Below are 20,338 nucleotides of genomic sequence, written 5' to 3' on the forward strand. Positions count from 1 at the left end.
GCTCAGTTCTAGGCCCCCTCCTCTTTATATCTGCTTCCTCTTGGTTCTGTACTGAGAAAGCATAGCATTGCTTTCCACTTTTATGCTGATGACTGTCAGATCTATGTCCCTCTAAAGAAAAAAGGCAGATACCTTACACAGCCATTACTTCAGTGTCTCGATGACATTAAGGCTTGGATGTCTGTTAACTTTTTAAAATTCAATGATAAAAAGACAGAGGTGATGGTTTTTGGTAGCCCCACTGAGACCCCCAATGTGTATCTAGATTCCCTGGCCCAGTATGTTAAGCCAACTGTCACAAACCTAGGGGTCAAAGTGGACTGTGATCTGAAGTTTAATAATCAAATTAAGGCAGTGGTAAAATCTAGCTTCTTTCACCTCAGGCAGCTGGCAAAAATAAAGCCAATTCTTTCACGGCAGCACTTTGAGACAGTGATCCACGCCTTTGTTAGCACTCGGCTGGATTACTGTAATGCACTTTATATTGGGGTCAGCGCATCATATATTAGTCATCTACAGAGGGTGCAAAATGCCGCAGCTCGTCTTTTAACTGGCACTCAAAAGTTTGAGCACATTTCCCCTGTTTTAGCTTCACTTCACTGGCTGCCCATTTCTTTTAGGATTCATTTTAAAATTCTTTTATGTACTTTTAAAGCTCTCCATGGCCTAGCCCCATCGTATCTCTCTGAGCTGCTACAGCCTTATACACCCACCCACTCTCTCAGGTCAGCTGATCAGCTGCTCCTGAATGTACCCAGGACTGGGCGTAAACTTAGAGGGGATCGTGCTTTTGCTGTAGCAGCTCCAAAACTGTGGAACGAGCTTCCTTTAGAGATTAGACAGGCCAGTTTTTTTTAACCTGTTTTTAAGTCACTCTTGAAAACCCACCTCTTTACCCTGGCCTTTGACACCACGTGAGATGTTGGTTTTTATTTCAGTTGTTTTTAGGTGATTCGATGCTGTTTTATCTTGTTTTTGTTTTAATATAGGGCTGTTTTAATTTTATGTTTTATTTATTTATTTTGCTGTTTTCTGTTATTCTATTGTTTTAACTTATTTTCTGCACAGCACTTTTTTCCTTTGCTGGGTATTTTAAAGTGCTTTATAAATAAAATTGGAAATTGGAAGATTATCCTGTGGATTAAAACACAGCTGCTTTTGCCAGAACTTTTGAATATAAAGTTGGAGTTCAAAGCAAATCATGATAATTTTCAGTGTGGATCTTTTGTCGAGTGCATCCACCATCCCTCCTCTGCATGTCCATACCCAAAGATCACAGTAACAGCTAATTTAAAATGCTGTCATGACCAGGAGTAGTGGCTATGTCATGGATCTTCTCGTTATCATTGTTACAGTAATTCTAGTAATTCTGTATATCACAGTGTTACTGGTTGTTATTACATATTTCAGTCAAACAAGTTGTATTTTGGTTGATTAGAAGCATAAAACAGGACAACGTGAGGTTTTTCAACTTTTATTTATCCTTCAGCAGAGTTGCAATAGTTCTGCCTCTCAGCTTCCTCCTTTTACTGGTGATAAAGCCTTTAAACACACCAACAGGGCGATGGATACAGTAGTTACCATAGTACTGAGTCATAATGACACATCTAAGGTGGCAGTGGGAGGTGGAGAGGGGCACACGGACACAAAAATTTCACCAAACGGTCGCCTTGGAATTATAAGAAGAATAAAACAAAACCAGAATAACTCATAAACACTCAAACACACTGCTGCTGCCTACATATACTGTAGTAGAGCTAATGGTTGTGATGCTATGACTATGGGTTAGGCTTGTGTGTAAAAGAGAAGGGTGGAAGTAAAGGATGAATTAGGGGTGGTCCCTTTGCTGATTTCCTTGCTGGACAAGAAGTGCCTACTCCTTGGAGTGCATGTACAGCAGCAGGTCGGCAACGCGGTTGCTGTAGCCGTACTCATTGTCATACCTGGTTGGAGGAAAGGAAAATGAATTAGCCAGCGTCTTTTTTTCCAGACTTCCTGTTTTCTATGAGGGGCTGGACGGGACATGCTGAAAACTCACCAGGAAATGAGCTTGACAAAGTTGTCATTGAGGGAGATGCCAGCACCAGCATCAAAGATGGAGGAATGAGTATCACCGATGAAATCAGAGGACACCACCTGGCAAACACAAAGCACACCACGTGAGTGTAAAGTAAAGCAGATCACAGATCGATGATAACAATATTAAATCAGCTGTTTATATAGAATACCTGGTCCTCGGTGTAACCCAGCACTCCTTTCAAGGGTCCCTCGGCGGCCTTCTTGACGGCTTGCTTAATCTCAGCGTATGAAGCAGGCTTGGAGAGACGGCATGTCAGATCCACCACTGACACATCGGCCACTGGCACCCTGAATGCCATGCCTGTCAGCTTACTACAGAAAGAAGGAGGCAAAGGACAAAAAAGTGATTTCTGCACTTTTTATTAATCAGTCTTCATTTCTTCAACAACTGGCTAAAGTGTACACCAGCTTAGGCAGCTGAAACTTTTGTATGTGTGTCTTTACCCATTGAGTTCAGGAATGACTTTGCCCACTGCCTTGGCAGCACCAGTGGAAGCTGGAATGATGTTTGCATGGGCACCACGGCCGTCACGCCAGGCCTTGGCACTGGGACCATCCACTGTCTTCTGTGTGGCTGTGTATGCGTGGACTGTTGTCTACAGATATCACATGACACATTATTAACCTTTAAGGCTTAAAAAACAAGATCATAAATATTACATTTGCTTATCATACTCAGACACTGTATAGAATTACTCTTACTTACCATGAGGGCCTCCTCGATGCCAAAGCTATCGTGGATGACTTTGGCCAGGGGGGCCAGGCAGTTGGTGGTGCAGGAGGCATTACTATGAACAGAGCAACAGACACGATTAGTTATTTTACAATATACTAGTAGATATGATATTTAGGGTTTCTTTTAAAGTTCTAAAGCTAAATTTAGGTTAACAGTTAAATTATGTTACCTGACAATAGTCATGGAGGAGGGGTCGTATTTGTCCTCATTAACTCCCATGACAAACATTGGAGCATCGGGTGAGGGGGCTGACACAACCACACGCTTTGCACCACCCTGGATGTGAAACTGCGATTGGGAGAGAGAGCGCAGGTTAGAAACATTTCCTGGAATGTCGTTGCGTTTGTCTGTGTTTGTCTGTGTTTTTGTACTTACAGAGGCCTTCTCAACACTGAGGAAAACTCCAGTGGACTCAACAACATATTTGGCTCCAGAGCTGCCCCAGGGGATTTCAGCTGGCTTCATACTAGAGTTATAGAAGAAACTGCATCAGTCCAGAATCACCTTAAATTTGGCAGGTCTCTGTACATCAGCTTCTTTTGCTTTTACCTGATTCACGTTACTGTATTTTATCCTAAAAAAACCTCGAAACAGGAGTATTACTACATACAGCTGGCTAAAGTAGCAACATCCTGTCTCGCCCCTTTGAGTTTATCCAAACAGCTCCAATGAGAGTACTAACAGGGACTAGAAACCAAACTAGCTGTTCTCACTGGCTGCCTGTTAAATCCAGAATTGATTTTAAAAGTCTTTCTTTTCACATGCAAAATGCTAAATATGCCGCTCATCACATCTTAAAAACCTCATATTATCCCAACAAGGCATATCGCTCTGAGACTCTCTTGTGGTTCCTGGAGTTTCTAAAAGTAAAATGGGAGGCAGCGCCTTCAGCTCTAAAGGCCCTCTCCTATGGAACCAGCTCCAAGCTTGGATTTGGGACAGAGACAGCCTCTCTATAAGATCAGACTTAAAACTTTCCTTTTTCAACAGCTCATAACTAGGGCTGGGTCAGGTGACCCTCAATCGTCCCTCAGTTGTTGCAGTCATTATATCCTCAAGCTGCTGGGGGGACTTCCCATAGTGAACTGACCACTTCTTCTACACTTCCCTTTTCTCGCTGCCTGTTTCTTTATATGCCACAATTGCAGAGCAGCAACTTTTCTTGCAGCCATAGTCAGTGCTTTGTACCGCTCCTGTCTACACTCTTCCCCACTCTCATCACATGCCTGGTCAGAGAAGATTGCTGATGTTCTTCCTCTAATGTCACCGGATGTTTACTTTGAAAAATGAAGCAGCTTTAGATAAAAAAAAAAAACTGAACTGAAACATTTTTTCAGCCTGTTTACATCTGCTCTCTGTAGCAGAAAACAGCCACCGGCCAGTTAACGTTGTCGTTACTTACCACTGGAAGACAGAGATGGCTTGGCCATCGACGACAAGTTTGCCATTATCTGCAGACACTTCACCACGGTAACGGCCATGAGTGGAGTCGTACTTGAACATGTAAACCTAGAAGCAGGAGGGATGACAGTGATGACGTTAATATGGGGAGTGCTTCACAAGGAAGCAAACACGTTTTATACCCTCCTGGAATTTTCTGGGCAGTTTTCAGAAAAAAAACCACTGCGAGATTAAGTTTTCTATTAGCACCCAAACAACAGACATCCATTCCTACATGACAACATGGATTTATACTACACAGCCTGAATAATTTAGATAACGTAGCAGTAGGGCTGTTCAATATATATCGATATATATCGGATGACGATATAAAAACTTCTATCCTTTCATTTTACGCTATCATTTGTTTCGTGGTGTCGTAAAATAAACTGTTTACAGCAACATTTTTTCATCATTTTGATGGTCACTGTAGTGGCTATATTAATTTCTTAAAGTTCTCTCTTTCTCTTATATTTAATATAACCACACGGACAAGCGCCTGTTTTTACATGTCGTCGTTAGCAACAATGATGGTAAAACCATGGCATGGCTCCGCTGTCTGCTTGTTTGTTTTCTACTAAACCTTTCACAATAAAGCTCAAGATCCTGTTGAGACTTTTCAAAATAAACTGAATCACGTGAAAGAGTATGCAGAGTGTTGACGGATGAGAAGAAAAAAAAATAAAAAAGAAAGAGCTGTTAGATGCTAAAAAATAAATCTTAGACTCAAACTTTGAAAGAAAATGGTGGCCGTTACAACTTATGTCTAAAACTGTAACGTTTCATGCATCGGTTAAAACACTCGCATCCAGGTAAAGGACGCCCAGCTGGAAAAACTTCACGCAAGTCGAGTTGCCCGAGAGTCACAGAATTTACAGAAAATATTACATTTTTGTGATTTATATTGTTGTCAGGACGATAAATGTCTTATATCGGGATATGAGATTTTTGTCATATCGCACAGCCCTACTTAGCAGGCAGTAGATTTACTCACCATGTACTGCAGGTCAATGAACGGGTCATTGATGGCCACAACCTTGATGCCCTTCTGAAGGCAAGCCCTCAGGACCAGGCGGCCAATGCGACCAAATCTGCAGAGACAGCGATGGAGAGATTAGGAATAGTTGCCATGGGAAAACAGTGGGAAACTTCCTCAGGATGTCACAGCACCCATGGGATCAGTCCATGTCCACTGCAGCAACACTTTACAGTTTTAATACGAGGAACTTTCACTACACTCTTATATGTCCACATCATGTCATGCTTATCCAATTACTCAAAAATAGACAGCATGTGTCCCTCATTACAAGCACATCTGTGAATGTGATATTACAGAAATGTTACGGTGGATGAAATTTTTTATGAACAAAAAAAGATTATCTTTTTTTTAGTCCTGAAAACAAATATAGCCTCAAACTGTAACCACAATATAATATAATTTCAACGATGGCTAAAGGAAGAGGTGGCTCAATCATGGAGAGTGTTTACTTCTAATAATTTCAATTCAATATCACAGTAAACCTTTCAGCATCAAAACAGGCTTTACTGTGCAGTTATTACTTGTTAATAATGAATTTGTTATGGTGCATTTGCCCTTTGGTTCCTCTTTAACACATCTTTACTAACCACCAATGCTGCCCAGCCCCAGTTTTTGCTTCAATGATATCCTACTGTAACCACCAGAAGTCACTCTTACCCATCTTGGTAGTGTCCGTGTGTGTGTGTGTGTGTGTGTGTGTGTGTGTGTGTTTCAAACTGACCCATTGATTCCAACACAAAGGTCTGACATGGTGGCTGCTGCTTAGGGAGTGTGGAGTAACCTGGAAGAAAAAGAAAGAAAATTAAATAAATCATCACATTTGAAATGAATTCATTTAAACAATATTGAACATCAAATGACAGAAAATACAAGCAAGCTATCAACCCCAGATAAGGCAGATAAAGATGCCATCTGTTGTCAACCCAGCCAAAAATAGCTGATATATAAAATTTTTAAAACATCAGAGTCAGGCAGAGTGCAGCCCCAAGAAAATGAAGCAGCTTTAGGAAGGACAGATATATTGTTGGCTTGCAGTGTCAAAATGAATATAATATACCGAAAGTCAAGAAAAAAAAAAATTGTGGCAAGTTAATACATGACCTTACACTCATACAACCACAGGAAATGAGCAGGCAAAACCAAAAAGAAGCACATGTGCAATAAATCACAAATCCATTTGTGCCAAGCTACCCTCTATCATCCATTTCACTTTGAATTTACAGATGTTTTTTTTGTCTTCCTCTCCTCCTTTCCTCCACGTTTTACACTGATCCTCACACTTGTTTCTGTCCTCTCCACTCAGTCGGAGGTCATGTGGGGTGAAGTGAGGTTACATATTGTCGTATGCAACATCTTAAAAAGATTTGAAACGCCCAAATTTCAACATCAGCCCCTTCGGTGATTTCAGCATTGAGGCAACACTGTAAAAAACTGTCATCTCACAATACCTGGATGCCCTCTGTGACACATTAGCACTAAAGGCAAAAACACTAACGCCTGTGAAGAACGCTTATGAGTTTGCATGACATTTTTGAGCCAGGTATGATGACTGAAAGCATAGCACAAGCCAGAAAGTGTGCGAGAGTGTGACTGTGTTTAATGCCAACAGGGGAAAAATACAGGCTGCCAGAAAAATGTGTTGTACAGGCAACTGCCGCAGGAGTAGGGAGGCGTTACCTCATGCAGCGACATGTTTCAACAACAATGGGATATAAAGGGAAGGAGGTAGGTATGTGGAGCAAGCAGGGACTTGATAGAGAGGAAGCGTGACCGTTTTCCCTCTACCTTCCTCTCCCTTTCATACTGGAACACTCTGGTTCCTCCTCACTACACCTCCTTCTCCTCCTCCTAGTCCCACCCTTCTTGTCTTTTTTACCAGCTCTGCTTTCCCTCTCCACCACTTCAGCTCCTTCGCCGTCCTCGCTCTCTCTATATTAAAAACGTTGACTCCTGACATCCTGATATCATGTCTAGTCTCCCAACTCGTGCAACCTCGTGTTGGAGGGTTATGGGAGGTTTCCGTCTGCAGCTTGTCACCAACCAATAACACGTTCACAATCAAAGCAGTGCTGGTGATGCTGGTGCTGTGTGTGTGAGACAGTATGTGCATGTAAGTGTGTGTATATGTGCGAGTGGCAGGGCAGGTAGAGTAAGTAAGGGCAATGCGGATTGTCCTTGGAACTGGCTGTTCGTCATTTTAGACAACTGTAATCTCCTAATCTGTTTTGTGTGTGTGTGTGTGTGAGAGAGAGAGAGAGAGAGAGAGCGTGTGTGTGTCTACACAAATGTGTGCGTGACTCTCTGACAAGCAAGTAGGGCAGGTCGTGGATCTGGTGAAATGCATTGTGGGAGCACTTTAAATAGAATAAAGGGAGTGCCAGATTATGATGAATAATCGCTCTTTCTTTCACACAAAAATAACTGCACATGAGACTCTGGATTATTTTCACCTGGATGTATCTGCTGTGGTCATTAATGCAGAGAGGAGCGGCACCATTTGTTTCCAGTCAGAATCAATTTATCGAACAGCCTGCCAGCAGTGATGTGATGCGACCTGTGATGGCCTCAGTGGTTTCAGTTATTAGACTTCTTGTCTCCATGTTTGCAGCACCGTCCTCTTAAGGCAAGAGCGGCCATTTTGTTTTCTGCTGCTTGCATCCACACACAAGGTCACCAAGAAAAAAAAAAGATGGAGAGGGGACAAGAGAGAGGAAGAAGGTCCAGTGTGACCGTGCAGTTCTCAGGTTTCACCTTTTGTGCATTCATAAAACACTGCAGGGTCCCCCCTCCACCTCTCTCTGCCCTTGTTGCCTGTTTCACAGTTCATTTCCCTCCTCGATTTTCTCTCTTGTTGCTCTAAGTTTTTCCAACACGGAGCAGCTGCCTCGGGTAACCATAACAAAACAGCCGCTCTCTTACTTTTTAAGAGGCTTTTATACTGAACTAAAGATAGAAAATGGAATAGCAGTGCGCTCACAAGGAGACAGATCTTTGCAGGACGGCATGATGGAGCACATACTAAAGACAGACTCATGTCATGGCAGGCACTTCTGTCATGACACGATGAAGGTCGCTGGTATCAGACTGCATGCATCACTATTTAGTAGTCCATTTGAGGAGCACTATGATAACCAGTAAAACTCTTTGCATCATGCTAATGGTGAGGTATATTACATTACACTTAAGGTTTTTGTGCAACAATTACAACACCATAGTTTCACTAAAGGTCGCCTAAATTGCACCAGGTTTTTATTGCGCATATCTACCGAGGACATTGCATTTGAATTTACCGTCAGCCCAAACAGCGCTGGTCTGTTATTACCCACCCCCCAAGAGTGCTCGCACAGACGCGCCACATCTCACAAAGACAGCACTGTGCAGGGCGGAGAGGTGATATGCTGGTAACTGCAGCTTCCAATCTGCTGATACTCATTCAATTGTTCAAAGAAGGAACATAAGCCTTCTATACGTTTCTGACCATGCACTGCACGCAGACGCACCAAACTGTGTGTTTGGCATTTACAGAAAGACAGACTGACCTGAGGAGTCAATGCAAGACTGGGAAAAAAATGAGATCTGATCTAAATGTAGGTGAACAAGGCTGCTCCAAGAAATTGGTGGTGAAAATCATTCTGAACAGGTGAAAGGAATAAAAAAATGAATGGCATTAAAGCTTAGATCATACTGAATAGCTGGACATATGGTGCATGCTTGTTGTCCTTCCCTTCTGACCTGCACTTCGAGCTGTTATACTTTTGTTGGCTCCATGAGTTCCACACATTTGCCCTCTGCTCATTCCCACCACCCAAACTAATCATTAAAATTCACCACCCTCCCTCCATCCCTCTATTTGTCGCCGCTTTTTTGTCTGCGTACCCCCACCACCACTGACACAGACTCCCCCAACCCCCAAGGCTTTGGCCTATATTCCTCACCCAGGTTTATGCAGAGGGGGTGCAGAATAGGGGCCCCTCCAGTGTTTGCTGTACGTGCACTGGAGGGACTGTTGAGGGAGAGAGATGACTCATAACTATTCGACCAGAAAAAGGACAAAGACGATCGTCTGCAGCAGGTGGAAAAAAATTAATTCTCAAAATTGAGAGCTGACGCGTAAGTGAAAGGAGTAGAGGGAAGTGGAGCAATGACACAGCATTTCTTTCCTTCTGTGCACATTTTTTACAGCGTCGAGCGCCTACGATTGACAAAACAAACACTGATTGTGTTTCTTCAAAATATGTCTCCTTTGAACAACATACGGTCTGCAGGAACTTGCTACAAACCCTTATATGGGCATAAGTTTGAGGTAGCACAGATGTTCTGCTACGTAACACTGTTCACACACAAGAGACGGAGCTGAAGGAGAGACACAGCTGACTCTATTGACTGCATGACAGGCAGACTCAAGCTAATTTTCTCGCTCTTTGGTTTGCTTTGGTGCATTCATTGGAAGCGCTTCCATCGGAAAGATTTGTCAGTGAACTCACTTACTCTGACAGGGCTTTTCCTGCCCACTAACTCCTCCTTCATTTGCCCTTATTTTGCACCCCCTCCCCCACAGCTATCTATCCCCCTGACACACCCTTGCTCTCTCTCCAGTGGTTTTCCACTGCAGTAGGTTGATTGGCCGGAGGCCGGGCGCACTATACAATTAGGTAATGTCTTCTGTTCTTGCCGCTTCTGGATGTTTGCAAAAATCAAACAAGTCGCAGTGAGCTATACTATTATGTTATTATTCTGAGATAACGCCATAAAAATGTTCATATCACTTTCACTATGCACTGCTGGGCACTATAGAGTTAAAGTTATATGGGAAAAGGCACACTATTACTGCAATTTCCATTCCAATAAGGGCTTTTCCCCCCTATTTTACTATTTTACTGTTGTAATTAATATACCGGCCTTCTGTGGACAGGGACAGGCCGATTAGGCCCACTTTTCTATTAGGCATTTAATTAGTGGCAGTCAATTGTGTATTCCTATGACCAGATACACCAGCTTTGATAAGATGAATACAATGAGGCCTATAATGTTTTGGTAATCCACTAAAACTTGTATAGAGTTTGTGCACACACCGGCCATCATGAATTAGTAAAGCCTGTGCTGTATCAAACTGCAGAGGACTCAGCGGAAGGACACGTGACTCACCGATCCCAGTTATGCTGATCACAGACGCACACAGTCCTCACAACACTCATTTGTGACTGGTATTTAAGTGTTAGTCCCTGTCTTTTGCCTCCTTTTATATCATAAGCTAAGCCACAGCACGTTGGTAAAATGATGCGGTGTTCTCTGCTTGTCTTAAAAAGATGTTCGTTATGCAAAAATCCACATACTATAACATATATTATAACTGTAATATCCATAAGAAGTGCTGTGCTGAATAAGTGAGGCAATCTTACATCCACATGCTCTACTTCCTACATTTTTCAAGAGTTTATTTCCTCAAATTGGGGGCCAGTTATGCACAGAGCGCTGAATCACTCTGGAGTTGATTCTCGCTCAGACAACCTAAAAAAGATTTGCAGGGTGATAAGACGTCTGCAGAGCACAGTCAAGTGGGACACTCACACCACCCTCAGCCTGTAATCCACTAAACTCCTTTGAATGGAAAACCTGAATTAATCTAAAAACAGCGAATCATAAGTGCTTCAAGAATGACTCAAGGCTACTTGTAAATCCGTGTCATCGCAAAACTAACTTTTAGTAGAGGGGACAACCCACCAACTACAGGATGTGGTAATTTAATGTGGGTAGGGTTTTACCCACAAGTACCTGGGTCTAAAATGAGTGGATCAAGGTAGGGAATATTTTCCGGCATGACTAACGTGGCCTGATAGTGTTCTTCCTGCAGACAGCACACAAAAATCAAGCCCACATTTACACCCAACATCAAAGAGGCCACATGAGCCCCTGCTTTTCTTCATGTGATACATCTTAGTAATTACATGGTTGAACTCCACCTCAGGATAGCATGTTCTGTGTGTTACAGGCAGAAAATAGCTAAACTCCCCAGCATTAATTTTAAATTCTCTATTTCTTTACTCTGTAGAAGAAATAAATCTAAAGGAACAGGTCATCATCGGTCATGCACATCACCTGAAGGTTGACAGCACAGGATGTGACTAGAGTGCTTAGCATGACTGCTAAGGATCCTAAGATACTGTGACCTTCAGCGTAGAGCAGTATGAGCTAACGTGTGAGGGCCCCTTCATGGTTGAAATCTCAATAAATGATTTCAGGCTAACAAAGGAGTCTAAGATGAAACATTACTGGCTGATCGGTATCAGCACTGGAGCTCTGGGCCTGCTGTGACCTTCACTAGCGGAGGGATGACCTTCAACAGTCAACCATGGCTCCATCTGCATGTAGCCTACCACACCTGCATATGAAATCAATCAGCAGCAAAAACACTGTTCACCTTAACTAATAACCCAACATCGTGGTATTTATTACTACACAAATAATGTATTACTACACAGATACTGACAAACATCACGATTCTCTGTGGAGTTTAAAATAATGAATTCACGCTTGTAATCTCATTATAATTCTCCTGTACTGAACTCATCTGACCTTTTCTATTAGTAACAAATTGAACAATAACTGTATCCTGTATGCTTCTGTGCCATTAAAGGAGAACACAGGCCTCCTAAGCAGAGAACTGCATCAACAGGTCAGTCCAGTCTGGAGTAAACTGCGGCAGAATCATGCGACACTGCGCCGTCAAGAGGGGGGAGTTGCAGCCTCCTCCTCTCTGCCATGAAATAAACCATAGCTTATTCATTTTATCCATTCGCGAATCTCTGAGGCCTCTGCCTCGGGTAGGCTGCAGCAATCGCAGGCGCACAGCTCAGCTGAGAATGGCGCAATGTCGACAGACTTCATGGTTAAGACAGGAGGAAGCACGTAGCGTCATCTTCATCTACTCATCCTCCACCTTCAAGTCCCTACAGCCCTGTGCATCACTGCGGGACATATTCATTCAAACATCTGCCTCCTAACTCTACTGATCAGTATGCTTCTGAGATAGGCTTCATTTTTCTATTGGGTTACATAACATGGAGACTAATCCACTTCCGCAGATGCAGCACTCCGAGCTGCCAATGTCACGTTACCCGCTGAGACGAATGAATGGAGCAAACTTAATACACGACAATTACGTCATGATAATTCACAGTGCAGTCTAATTGGGATTGTTTTCGTGTTTTTCGGGATTTATTTCTTAATTGAAGCCACATTATGTTAAAAATGGCGCAGACAGAACACATAACACAACAGCCTGCCTCTCTCCAGACTGCAAGGCCACGGCCGCATCTTCTCTTCCTGTACAATACAAGCGTGAATCCTGCCAAATATGACACACTTAATAAATCATAAACCACCCCTGCAGCACACGTGGGGCATATTTCCTCTCATTCTGCACCACTTCGACGTTTTATGTGCCCGACTTAATGAATCGTGGATGCAGGGCGATGATAAGCTCACCAGCTTCCGCGAGTCACGTAGCTACATCCTAAAAGAGGAGTGAAACACTGAAAGTAGAGCGGAATTCATTTCTTCCACCTGAATACTTAAAAATACTTGAAAGTCAGACGTTAGTTGGGTCCTTGCGCTGAAAAGCAAAGCGGTGTAGCGGCTTACCTCACGGATGATGCTTCTTGAGTTGTGTGCGCAATTCACTGAGACGCCTTCCGCTTTTATATCAGACACGTGACTCGGGAAGCCTGGTCGCCCTGGCGACGTGACGTCATGCCATCTTCTGTCAGGACTCCATTCTGAACGCGTACATGCTCACGGTCTCTCCTCGCTGCCATAGTAACGGAAGAATGAATCATGTGGTTAACGTCTTTATTCACACAGCCTGTTCGCAGGGCAGAATCGAGGGTTGCGTAGAGGATGAAAGGAAGACAGGAAGAGCGAGGCTGGCAGGACGCCAGCGATGAAATGATGAAGAATTTGGTTGTCCCACTCCCAAGATGCTCAGCCGTTACACGAGGCTCTGATGTAATATAATGGGGCACATTTGCTTTAATAAAGCTGTTGCAGGCTACATAGCAACAATTCATGAGCCCGCACTAGCTGGTTTAGATCGCAAAAGTGCGAGTTAAGCATACAAAGTAACTGGTAGGCTGGTGACACTCTACGTGTGGGAGGGTAGGATGGAGGGCCAAACGTTTTGTTAGCAGGCCTCGATTGTGCATTGATCTGACTGCAGACTGGCCCTCCTATGGAGGGCAGTTAATGTGTGAGAGAGGCCATATGGATGTATGCAGCGCTATGTAGGGAGCCATGAACATGTCACGTAGTCATACATGAAGACCTGACGGTATTCTAAACTGGAATAGATTATGACCGTACGACCAATATGCAATAAAATACAGTATCCCGCATAATGATACTACTACTACTACTAATAATAATAATAATAAAAACACACACGTAAATATGCTAGCTCTATTCTTTCTTCTTTTCTTCAGATCACATGTCAGACTAAGAACAAGCCTACGTGAGGCAGGATGCGTGCAGTCATAAAATGGGAAATCCCTGCAGTGCAGTAGGAGGGACGTTATTTGCACATGCTTCACTTCCACTTTTCGAATTTCGTCATTATAGATTCAGTGTTTGGTTTCAGCATCGTACAGCAAGCTGCTCCGTCTAGAGGATGTCGTTTAATGAAAGTGACGAATCATAACGAATCTGTAACTTGTTTAGCTCACATAGCCTTATAGTTACGGTAAAAGGCTATGAAGGCTATTGGAAATAAATCCGAAATAAGGACTAACAGCGCCATCTATCTATCTATCTATCTATCTATCTATCTATCTATCTATCTAGAATTATGACAATGAATTATGTTAATTAGAGAAATTGTGTTTTTGGTTGTGTCTGCGTGCGTGTGCCTAAAGTATATTACATTTTTAATGAAAGGACTGTAAAGAGAAAGTTAAAGAAATAAAATAAGATAGTTAGAAATATACTGTAGTATATTATAAGTTTAAGTTATTCATGTCAAGTTATTCATAAATCAATACCTATTATTCCTGCTCCTACATAATGTTTATATACAAAAAATACAATTAAAGTGGTCTTGAGTAATAATTCTTCAGGCTTTCTGAAGCTGTTGGACATTGGATGATTTCTCATTTTCAGTCCCATTCTTGTACCTGACCATTTTCAGAGGAATGTTTATTTACTTATTTATGTTAAACCACTTAACACTGGCCTGTGTTAAAGTATCTTTAGGCACTTTGTGACAAGCTTGTCACAAAAACACATAATTTGATTGAATCTATACCAAATTACACAAGAACTGGTCTTGTCAAAATTGATGGAATTATGAACGCCGAAAAGTATACATTTTCATTTTGATCACCATGTAGTACCATTGGGAAAGAATCTGATTCTGACTCTAACAGGTTTATCTTTCAGCATGACAATGATCCCAAACACACTGCCAGTGCAGTAAAAGCATATCTGGATAGAAAAACAAATATGGGAACACCATCAGTCATGTAGTGGCCTCCCTAGTGCCTAGAGCTCAATAGTGAAGCACTGTGTTTATATATGTTTGCACATATTGCTGCACATACTTCCTGTCTTCCTAGCAATATATAGAAAAATAAGTGGTAGCTTAAAACCTTTGCACAGTACTTGATGTATTTTTCTACCGATGTTCACGGGGTTAAAGACCAAAGTCATTTTCGTTTGAGTGACGGTAAACACGCTTGAAATCTTCATCATCATCACGAGGCCCACTCGGGACACACAAAATAAACAAAAGCGCCATCTCCTGGAGAAACCCAGATCCTACATGTGGATGAGTCTTTCTTGGTTGCTTTGGCATATTTCTCAAAAACATTTTAAAAGACCTTAGCTCTAAAACTTAATTTACCAAAACAGCCCTTTCACCCTGCACTACAATCTACAAAAGACTGTAACCTCCCTAAAACCTTTAATCCGCCTGTCAAAATGAAGGTTTTTGGTCATAGACACCACAATGAATCTTGTCACACGATGTGGAGCAGTGTGGTCAAAATGTTTATATCCCATTTAGTCAGAATGATAGAAAACTAGAAGTATGTTCTTGTCTTCAAATGTAACAAAAAATCTTATCTTACATGTATTTACTGAATGCCTACAGCAGGGGTGGGGAACTCCAGTCCTCTATAGGTTTTAGATATCACCCTGGGTAAACACACCTGAATGAAATGACTAGTTCATTACCAGACCGCTGGAAAACTTAAAGAAATGTTGAGGAGGTAATTTTGCCATTTAAATCAGCTGTGTTGGATCAAAGACATCTAAATCCTGCAGGATACGTTATCAAACTATTAACTGACTGCTAAGCAAATATTCCTGAGATGTTCATTTAAAAAGCAAAAGGTTTTACATTCTACTTTGTAAAGCAAAGGAGCACTCACATTTCTTTGTAACGTGAGGGGTAAATTTCCTGCATTGTCTCACATTAAACAGAAAATGAACATTTTACAATAGAGAATAAAACCACAATCAGTGCCATCAGTAACACAATATAAGCTGTACAGTTGTACATTAGAATAAAAACAAATGATAAAAAAAAAAAAAAAAAAAAAAAAAAAAAAACTGTCCGGGATTCAATCTTAATCTATTTGGCTGCAAATTCTCACTCTTTCTTGCAGCAAGTGCATTATTCTGCATGGATGAGTCTAACAGTTAAACATAATATTCTCCATCTGATTACGTGGTGTCATACTTTGGAGAGGAAATCTTTTCCACTGAGATTAAACATAGTGTATTAAATGGACAACAAGGTTAGTCACTTTATATAATGTGCATAAATATTCATAAAACAAAACATGAGAGATGCTTGCTTTGTTGTTCACAAAACAAAACAAAAATATAGTGAAAGATTGCTGTGACTGAACTAAGCAGCATAGCACAGAGAGGGACTGTGATTTGCACCTAAAGGTTTTGTCACTAAATATTGAACCTGTACTAAATTTGGATTTTTCTGCGTTGCTGTCATGTTAAACAGCTCTGCTCAAGGTTAGAGAGGTATGAAAGAGTTAAAGATGCAACGTGACATATTGAAGTTTGAAACAGAAACAGGATCTGTCGGTGAGCGTGTAACTGTAATTGCTGGACTGGATGTTCCCGTCAGTGTCTGGAGACCCGAAGAACAAACTCTAAAACTTTTTAAGAGCTATTTGTCTTTCAGCCAGCCTGTCTTCTTCTTAACCACATCATTCTGTGTTGAGTTAGTAAGGCTCAGTTAGTTCCATAAATGAAGTGTGTCAACTTTATGGGAAATTACACTTCAACAAACAGCTGTGTTAAATAGCACGCTGCTGTACGTGTGTGAGTGTTTCCTGTTCAGTTTTTCACTGGCACAACGAGATGACCTGATGAAAAAGAGGAGCAGCACGGTCATTTATTAACAGTAGCACACATATAGTTTCATGCACCAGGGGGCAAACTTCCCTTTATAGTAACAGTGGCATCTGAAGGTCAGTGCTGTTGCTCATTTATATTTGGCTGACACATGAAACACATATAAAATATTGAAGAAATAATAAAGAAACATAAAAAAATATATACACAACAAATTATACAGATACCTGTTATAAAGAGCCGTGTTGATGCGATTATGCTAATGAACATTTTTGGGTTTCATAAACTACATTAAAAAGAGGCCCAACAATCAGATTTGAGCAAGCATTTAGCAACAGTGGGAAGAAGGAACTCCTTTTTAACAGAAATAAACCTTCTTATCCTCTTAATTTTCACAGAGCTTAAAAATCATGGATTTAGATACATAAAGATTGTGTTTGTTGCAGAAATTGTATTTTTGATAGTAAAAAACATTAGAAACTTTTGAAAAAAAGAAAAAAGTTTGCAACCACTGCCTTGGAAAGACAAATATATGGCAGTATTAGTGAGGAGGGAGTTACTTGGAGGTAAGAAAACAAAAAAGAAACAACCCCCCCAAACAGTCTGTACACTTAAAATATATAAATTCAACTGTTCAGTTGGACCTCAAGACCCAATTCAGCAGACATTATATATGCATTGAGCCCCCGTTTTGTTTGTAGTACATAGATTATGTTGTAGCGCAGCCTTATTTGATGTCATAAACTCAGCTTTTCTTGGATCGTTTTCATCATTTCTTGCCTCCACACACCATACATTAAACATTATAAAAGGAAAGCACCTGTGTGGCAGTACAAAGTATTTATTGATATTTAAACTTCCTTATGTAAACTGTCAGCTGAAACCAGCCACCGGCCAAATGACATATCTTTCATGTACACCTTCCACCACTACCTAACAGGAAATTTAGGTCGGAGCAGAGGTGTGTGGGTGTGTACATGTGCGGATGTGAACATATGAGAATTCAGGCTTTCCTTCATACACAACTCTGAAAAAACAAACCATTTATCATGTTGTAATTTGAAAATAATTTCCACATGTGGCAGTTATGTGAAGGTCTTAATAGCCAGAACATTATGGCTAATTTTCACGTTTACATTACAGCACATATGACCATATCTCGGATAGTTTTTCTCCACTTTCTCAACCTACTGAAAGTGATTTAAGAGAAGTCTAATGCTGTGAGCTCGAACAGTTCAACACACTGAACCCACGGTGCCATTAAAACAACCTCCTGACCCCCTCAGGCAGAGAGCTGGCCCTCTCTGATAATATTTTCATAGGCTGTGAATTATAAGTGTTTAAAAGGGCACTAATCGCAGAGTTATGCTCATGCCAAGAGCTGCTTAGCATCAGTAACCACAGAGTCTGGACGGAGAGTCTAGCGGACCAGATTTTAGCCAAAGTTAAAACATTCATTATAACAATTATTTTTTATAGCATATCTGCCTGTTAAGAAAGCACAGAGTGGAAAATGCAAGAAAGGAAGGAAGACGGGGGATGAAATACAGCAAAGCCTTCTTTAGTCAGATTTAAACCATCCGCACCACTTATATGTGTAACGTGCGCTGGGGACGGTTGCATTTTCAGAATTTTCCAGTCTTTCTAGCAGAGTTTAAGAATGGGGGAAGGAAATGGTGAGCCGTCCTTTGAAGGTCTGGAGAAAGGCAATCATCCTCTGAAAAGTCTACATCATGAGTATCTCCAGAACTGGGTTTAACCTCCAGCTGATCTCCTAAAATGCATAAAGTATAGCATGAATGCATGTTAGTTTACCAGGCTGAATATGACTTAAATATGCTGCCTCTAAGTAAGTGAACATATAATGACCAAACATTTACACTGCAGGCTCTGGATGAGCTTACAGTGTAAATCCAGAGATCAAGGCCACTTTGTGAAGTGGCCTTGATCTCGGCGAGAAGTAAAGCAAAACATATGTACAACATGCTTAAAAACAAAACAGTCAGGGCGTTTGTCAAATGGGAAGAAGGAAAGCTTAAAATCCATCATTAAAAAAAATCATGCATTTTATTTTTTAGGTCATTTCACTGGATTAAATAAATCCAGTGAAATGATCACTGGATTAATTAACCATCACTTATTGGGAAATTCTAGTTAAGCAGTGGTGGCGGGTTGTCGGTGCATTGGCAGCTTCAAGCTGCCCCTCTACCTGCAGAGAGTGTCCTTCGTCAGATGAAGGCAGTGTCAATAAGCCTGTGAGCCACTCTTGATATTATTGGTCAGTTAGTGAGCCAGAGAAGAGGGATGTTCAAACAAACAAAAACCTGAAGAGAAACTGAGTGCTAAAAAAACAATGAAAAGAGTCCACTGTAGCTGCTGTCTTTACTTTTCATGCTGTATTCTTTGGTGTTTTTTGTGCTTCTCCTGTTCATGGTGACGTCTGCTGTCTCTCCTTAGCCTGTTCTGGTTCACTTGTCAGCCAGTCAGCATTCGAGTGACGCACAGCGTCATCCACATCGAGCAGCCTGCAGTTGGGATTTTGGAGAACTGCGCAGGAGAACGTTTGCCGTGGTTGAAAGCCCCTCTTGAAACTGTACGCTGTCTATAGGAAAATGCTGTCGCAAACAGACACAATTGTGGTTACATAAATTGAGATCTTGGACAGTGATACATGAAAAATGCAAAAATGACAACAGAATATCATGTGGTGAAATTATTTTTACACCCTATAATTACAAAATGAGCTGTGATCAATCAGTCCACACATCCACACACTTTACATTCCTACCTTCATGGCTACCAACCTATCTCTCCACTGTCTGCATCTTTTCACTTCCTCTCCCACTCTCCTGTGTTTTCTTTGGCCTGGCACTGAGGATCTGGAAGTGTCACGTCATCACAGCAGAGATTTGTTTCTCTTGGAGGCTTCCGTAGGATATCTGCTAATATGATTTGAAATCCTTAACTTGAAATTGGCAGATTCTTACAAACACTGCTGGCTCTGACACGACTCGGTGAAGTGCAGCATTCTAGTCTATCTGAGAGACAGACTACCTGCAAAAACTACAATCAGACCCAGCAGTCTGTGGGCTGGTGCCAGTTTGAACCTTTCTTTACTTTGGCTGGATCGTACTGTGGAAACAAACAACCTATCAGGCAACATATCATGGAGTGAATATGTAGTATTTGAGTATTTAGTACTTGACATTCTAACAGAAACTATGGATCAGCTTGGCACATTAAAAAGATCATATAAAAGAATCACCAAAATAAGAGATGCACAATATGTGTGGTACAGACAACATTATGAATGTGTGAGACATAAATTCAGGGTTCTAAAAAATGTAATAATACAGCAAATCAAATTATGCTAAAATAGACTGGAAAGATTTTGTTAGGTCAAGGCCATACAGCGTAGATGAGGTACTAACAAAGCCTACGAGATTAGAAAGTGAAGGCATGCAGATGTACCTTAAACTTGCATTCTTCCTAATGACCAGCAGAGGGTGTGCAGGGTTGTAAATGTTAAAGAAATTAGATTATGTAGATGTTTATGAGAAGATGTGTGTTTGTGTGGGCAGGGGGCAGCTCGTCATCCCCACTCACCCTGCAGGCAGTCTTTTAAGTTCGGGCCCTCTACCAGAGGTCTGGGAGCTTGAGGGTCCTGCGCATCA

At 41.5% G+C, this 20,338-nt stretch overlaps 1 protein-coding gene across 1 annotated transcript; it reads right to left on the reverse strand.

Annotated features, from left to right (window-relative positions):
- Positions 1-1,461: 1,461 nt before the first annotated feature.
- gapdhs (glyceraldehyde-3-phosphate dehydrogenase, spermatogenic) lies at positions 1,462-13,030 on the reverse strand. Its single transcript, XM_006794897.3, has 11 exons — positions 12,936-13,030; positions 6,016-6,075; positions 5,250-5,346; positions 4,218-4,324; positions 3,191-3,281; positions 2,985-3,103; positions 2,786-2,867; positions 2,524-2,675; positions 2,229-2,391; positions 2,039-2,136; positions 1,462-1,943 (listed from the first exon to the last, which is right to left on the reverse strand). Exons 2-11 carry the CDS (start codon positions 6,042-6,044, stop codon positions 1,874-1,876), a joined length of 1,008 nt encoding a protein of 335 aa, XP_006794960.1. The 5' UTR covers positions 6,045-6,075; positions 12,936-13,030; the 3' UTR covers positions 1,462-1,873.
- Between the last annotated feature and the right edge of the window lie 7,308 nt (positions 13,031-20,338).

Source organism: Neolamprologus brichardi, chromosome 11 (assembly GCF_056152115.1).
Source record: "Neolamprologus brichardi isolate AB-2024 chromosome 11, ASM5615211v1, whole genome shotgun sequence".
Lineage (NCBI taxonomy): Eukaryota > Metazoa > Chordata > Actinopteri > Cichliformes > Cichlidae > Neolamprologus > Neolamprologus brichardi.

What these genes read in the sequence shown, in the direction of transcription:
- gapdhs (XM_006794897.3), bottom strand. Translation starts at nt 6,044, where the DNA reads ATGTCAGACCTTTGTGTTGGAATCAATGG. An exon ending in GTCATTCCTGAACTCAATGG is followed by an intron (nt 2,392 to 2,523) that starts GTAAAGACACAC and finishes TTCTTTCTGTAG; the next exon opens with TAAGCTGACAGGCATGGCAT. An exon ending in TTTGTCAAGCTCATTTCCTG is followed by an intron (nt 1,944 to 2,038) that starts GTGAGTTTTCAG and finishes TCCTCCAACCAG; the next exon opens with GTATGACAATGAGTACGGCT.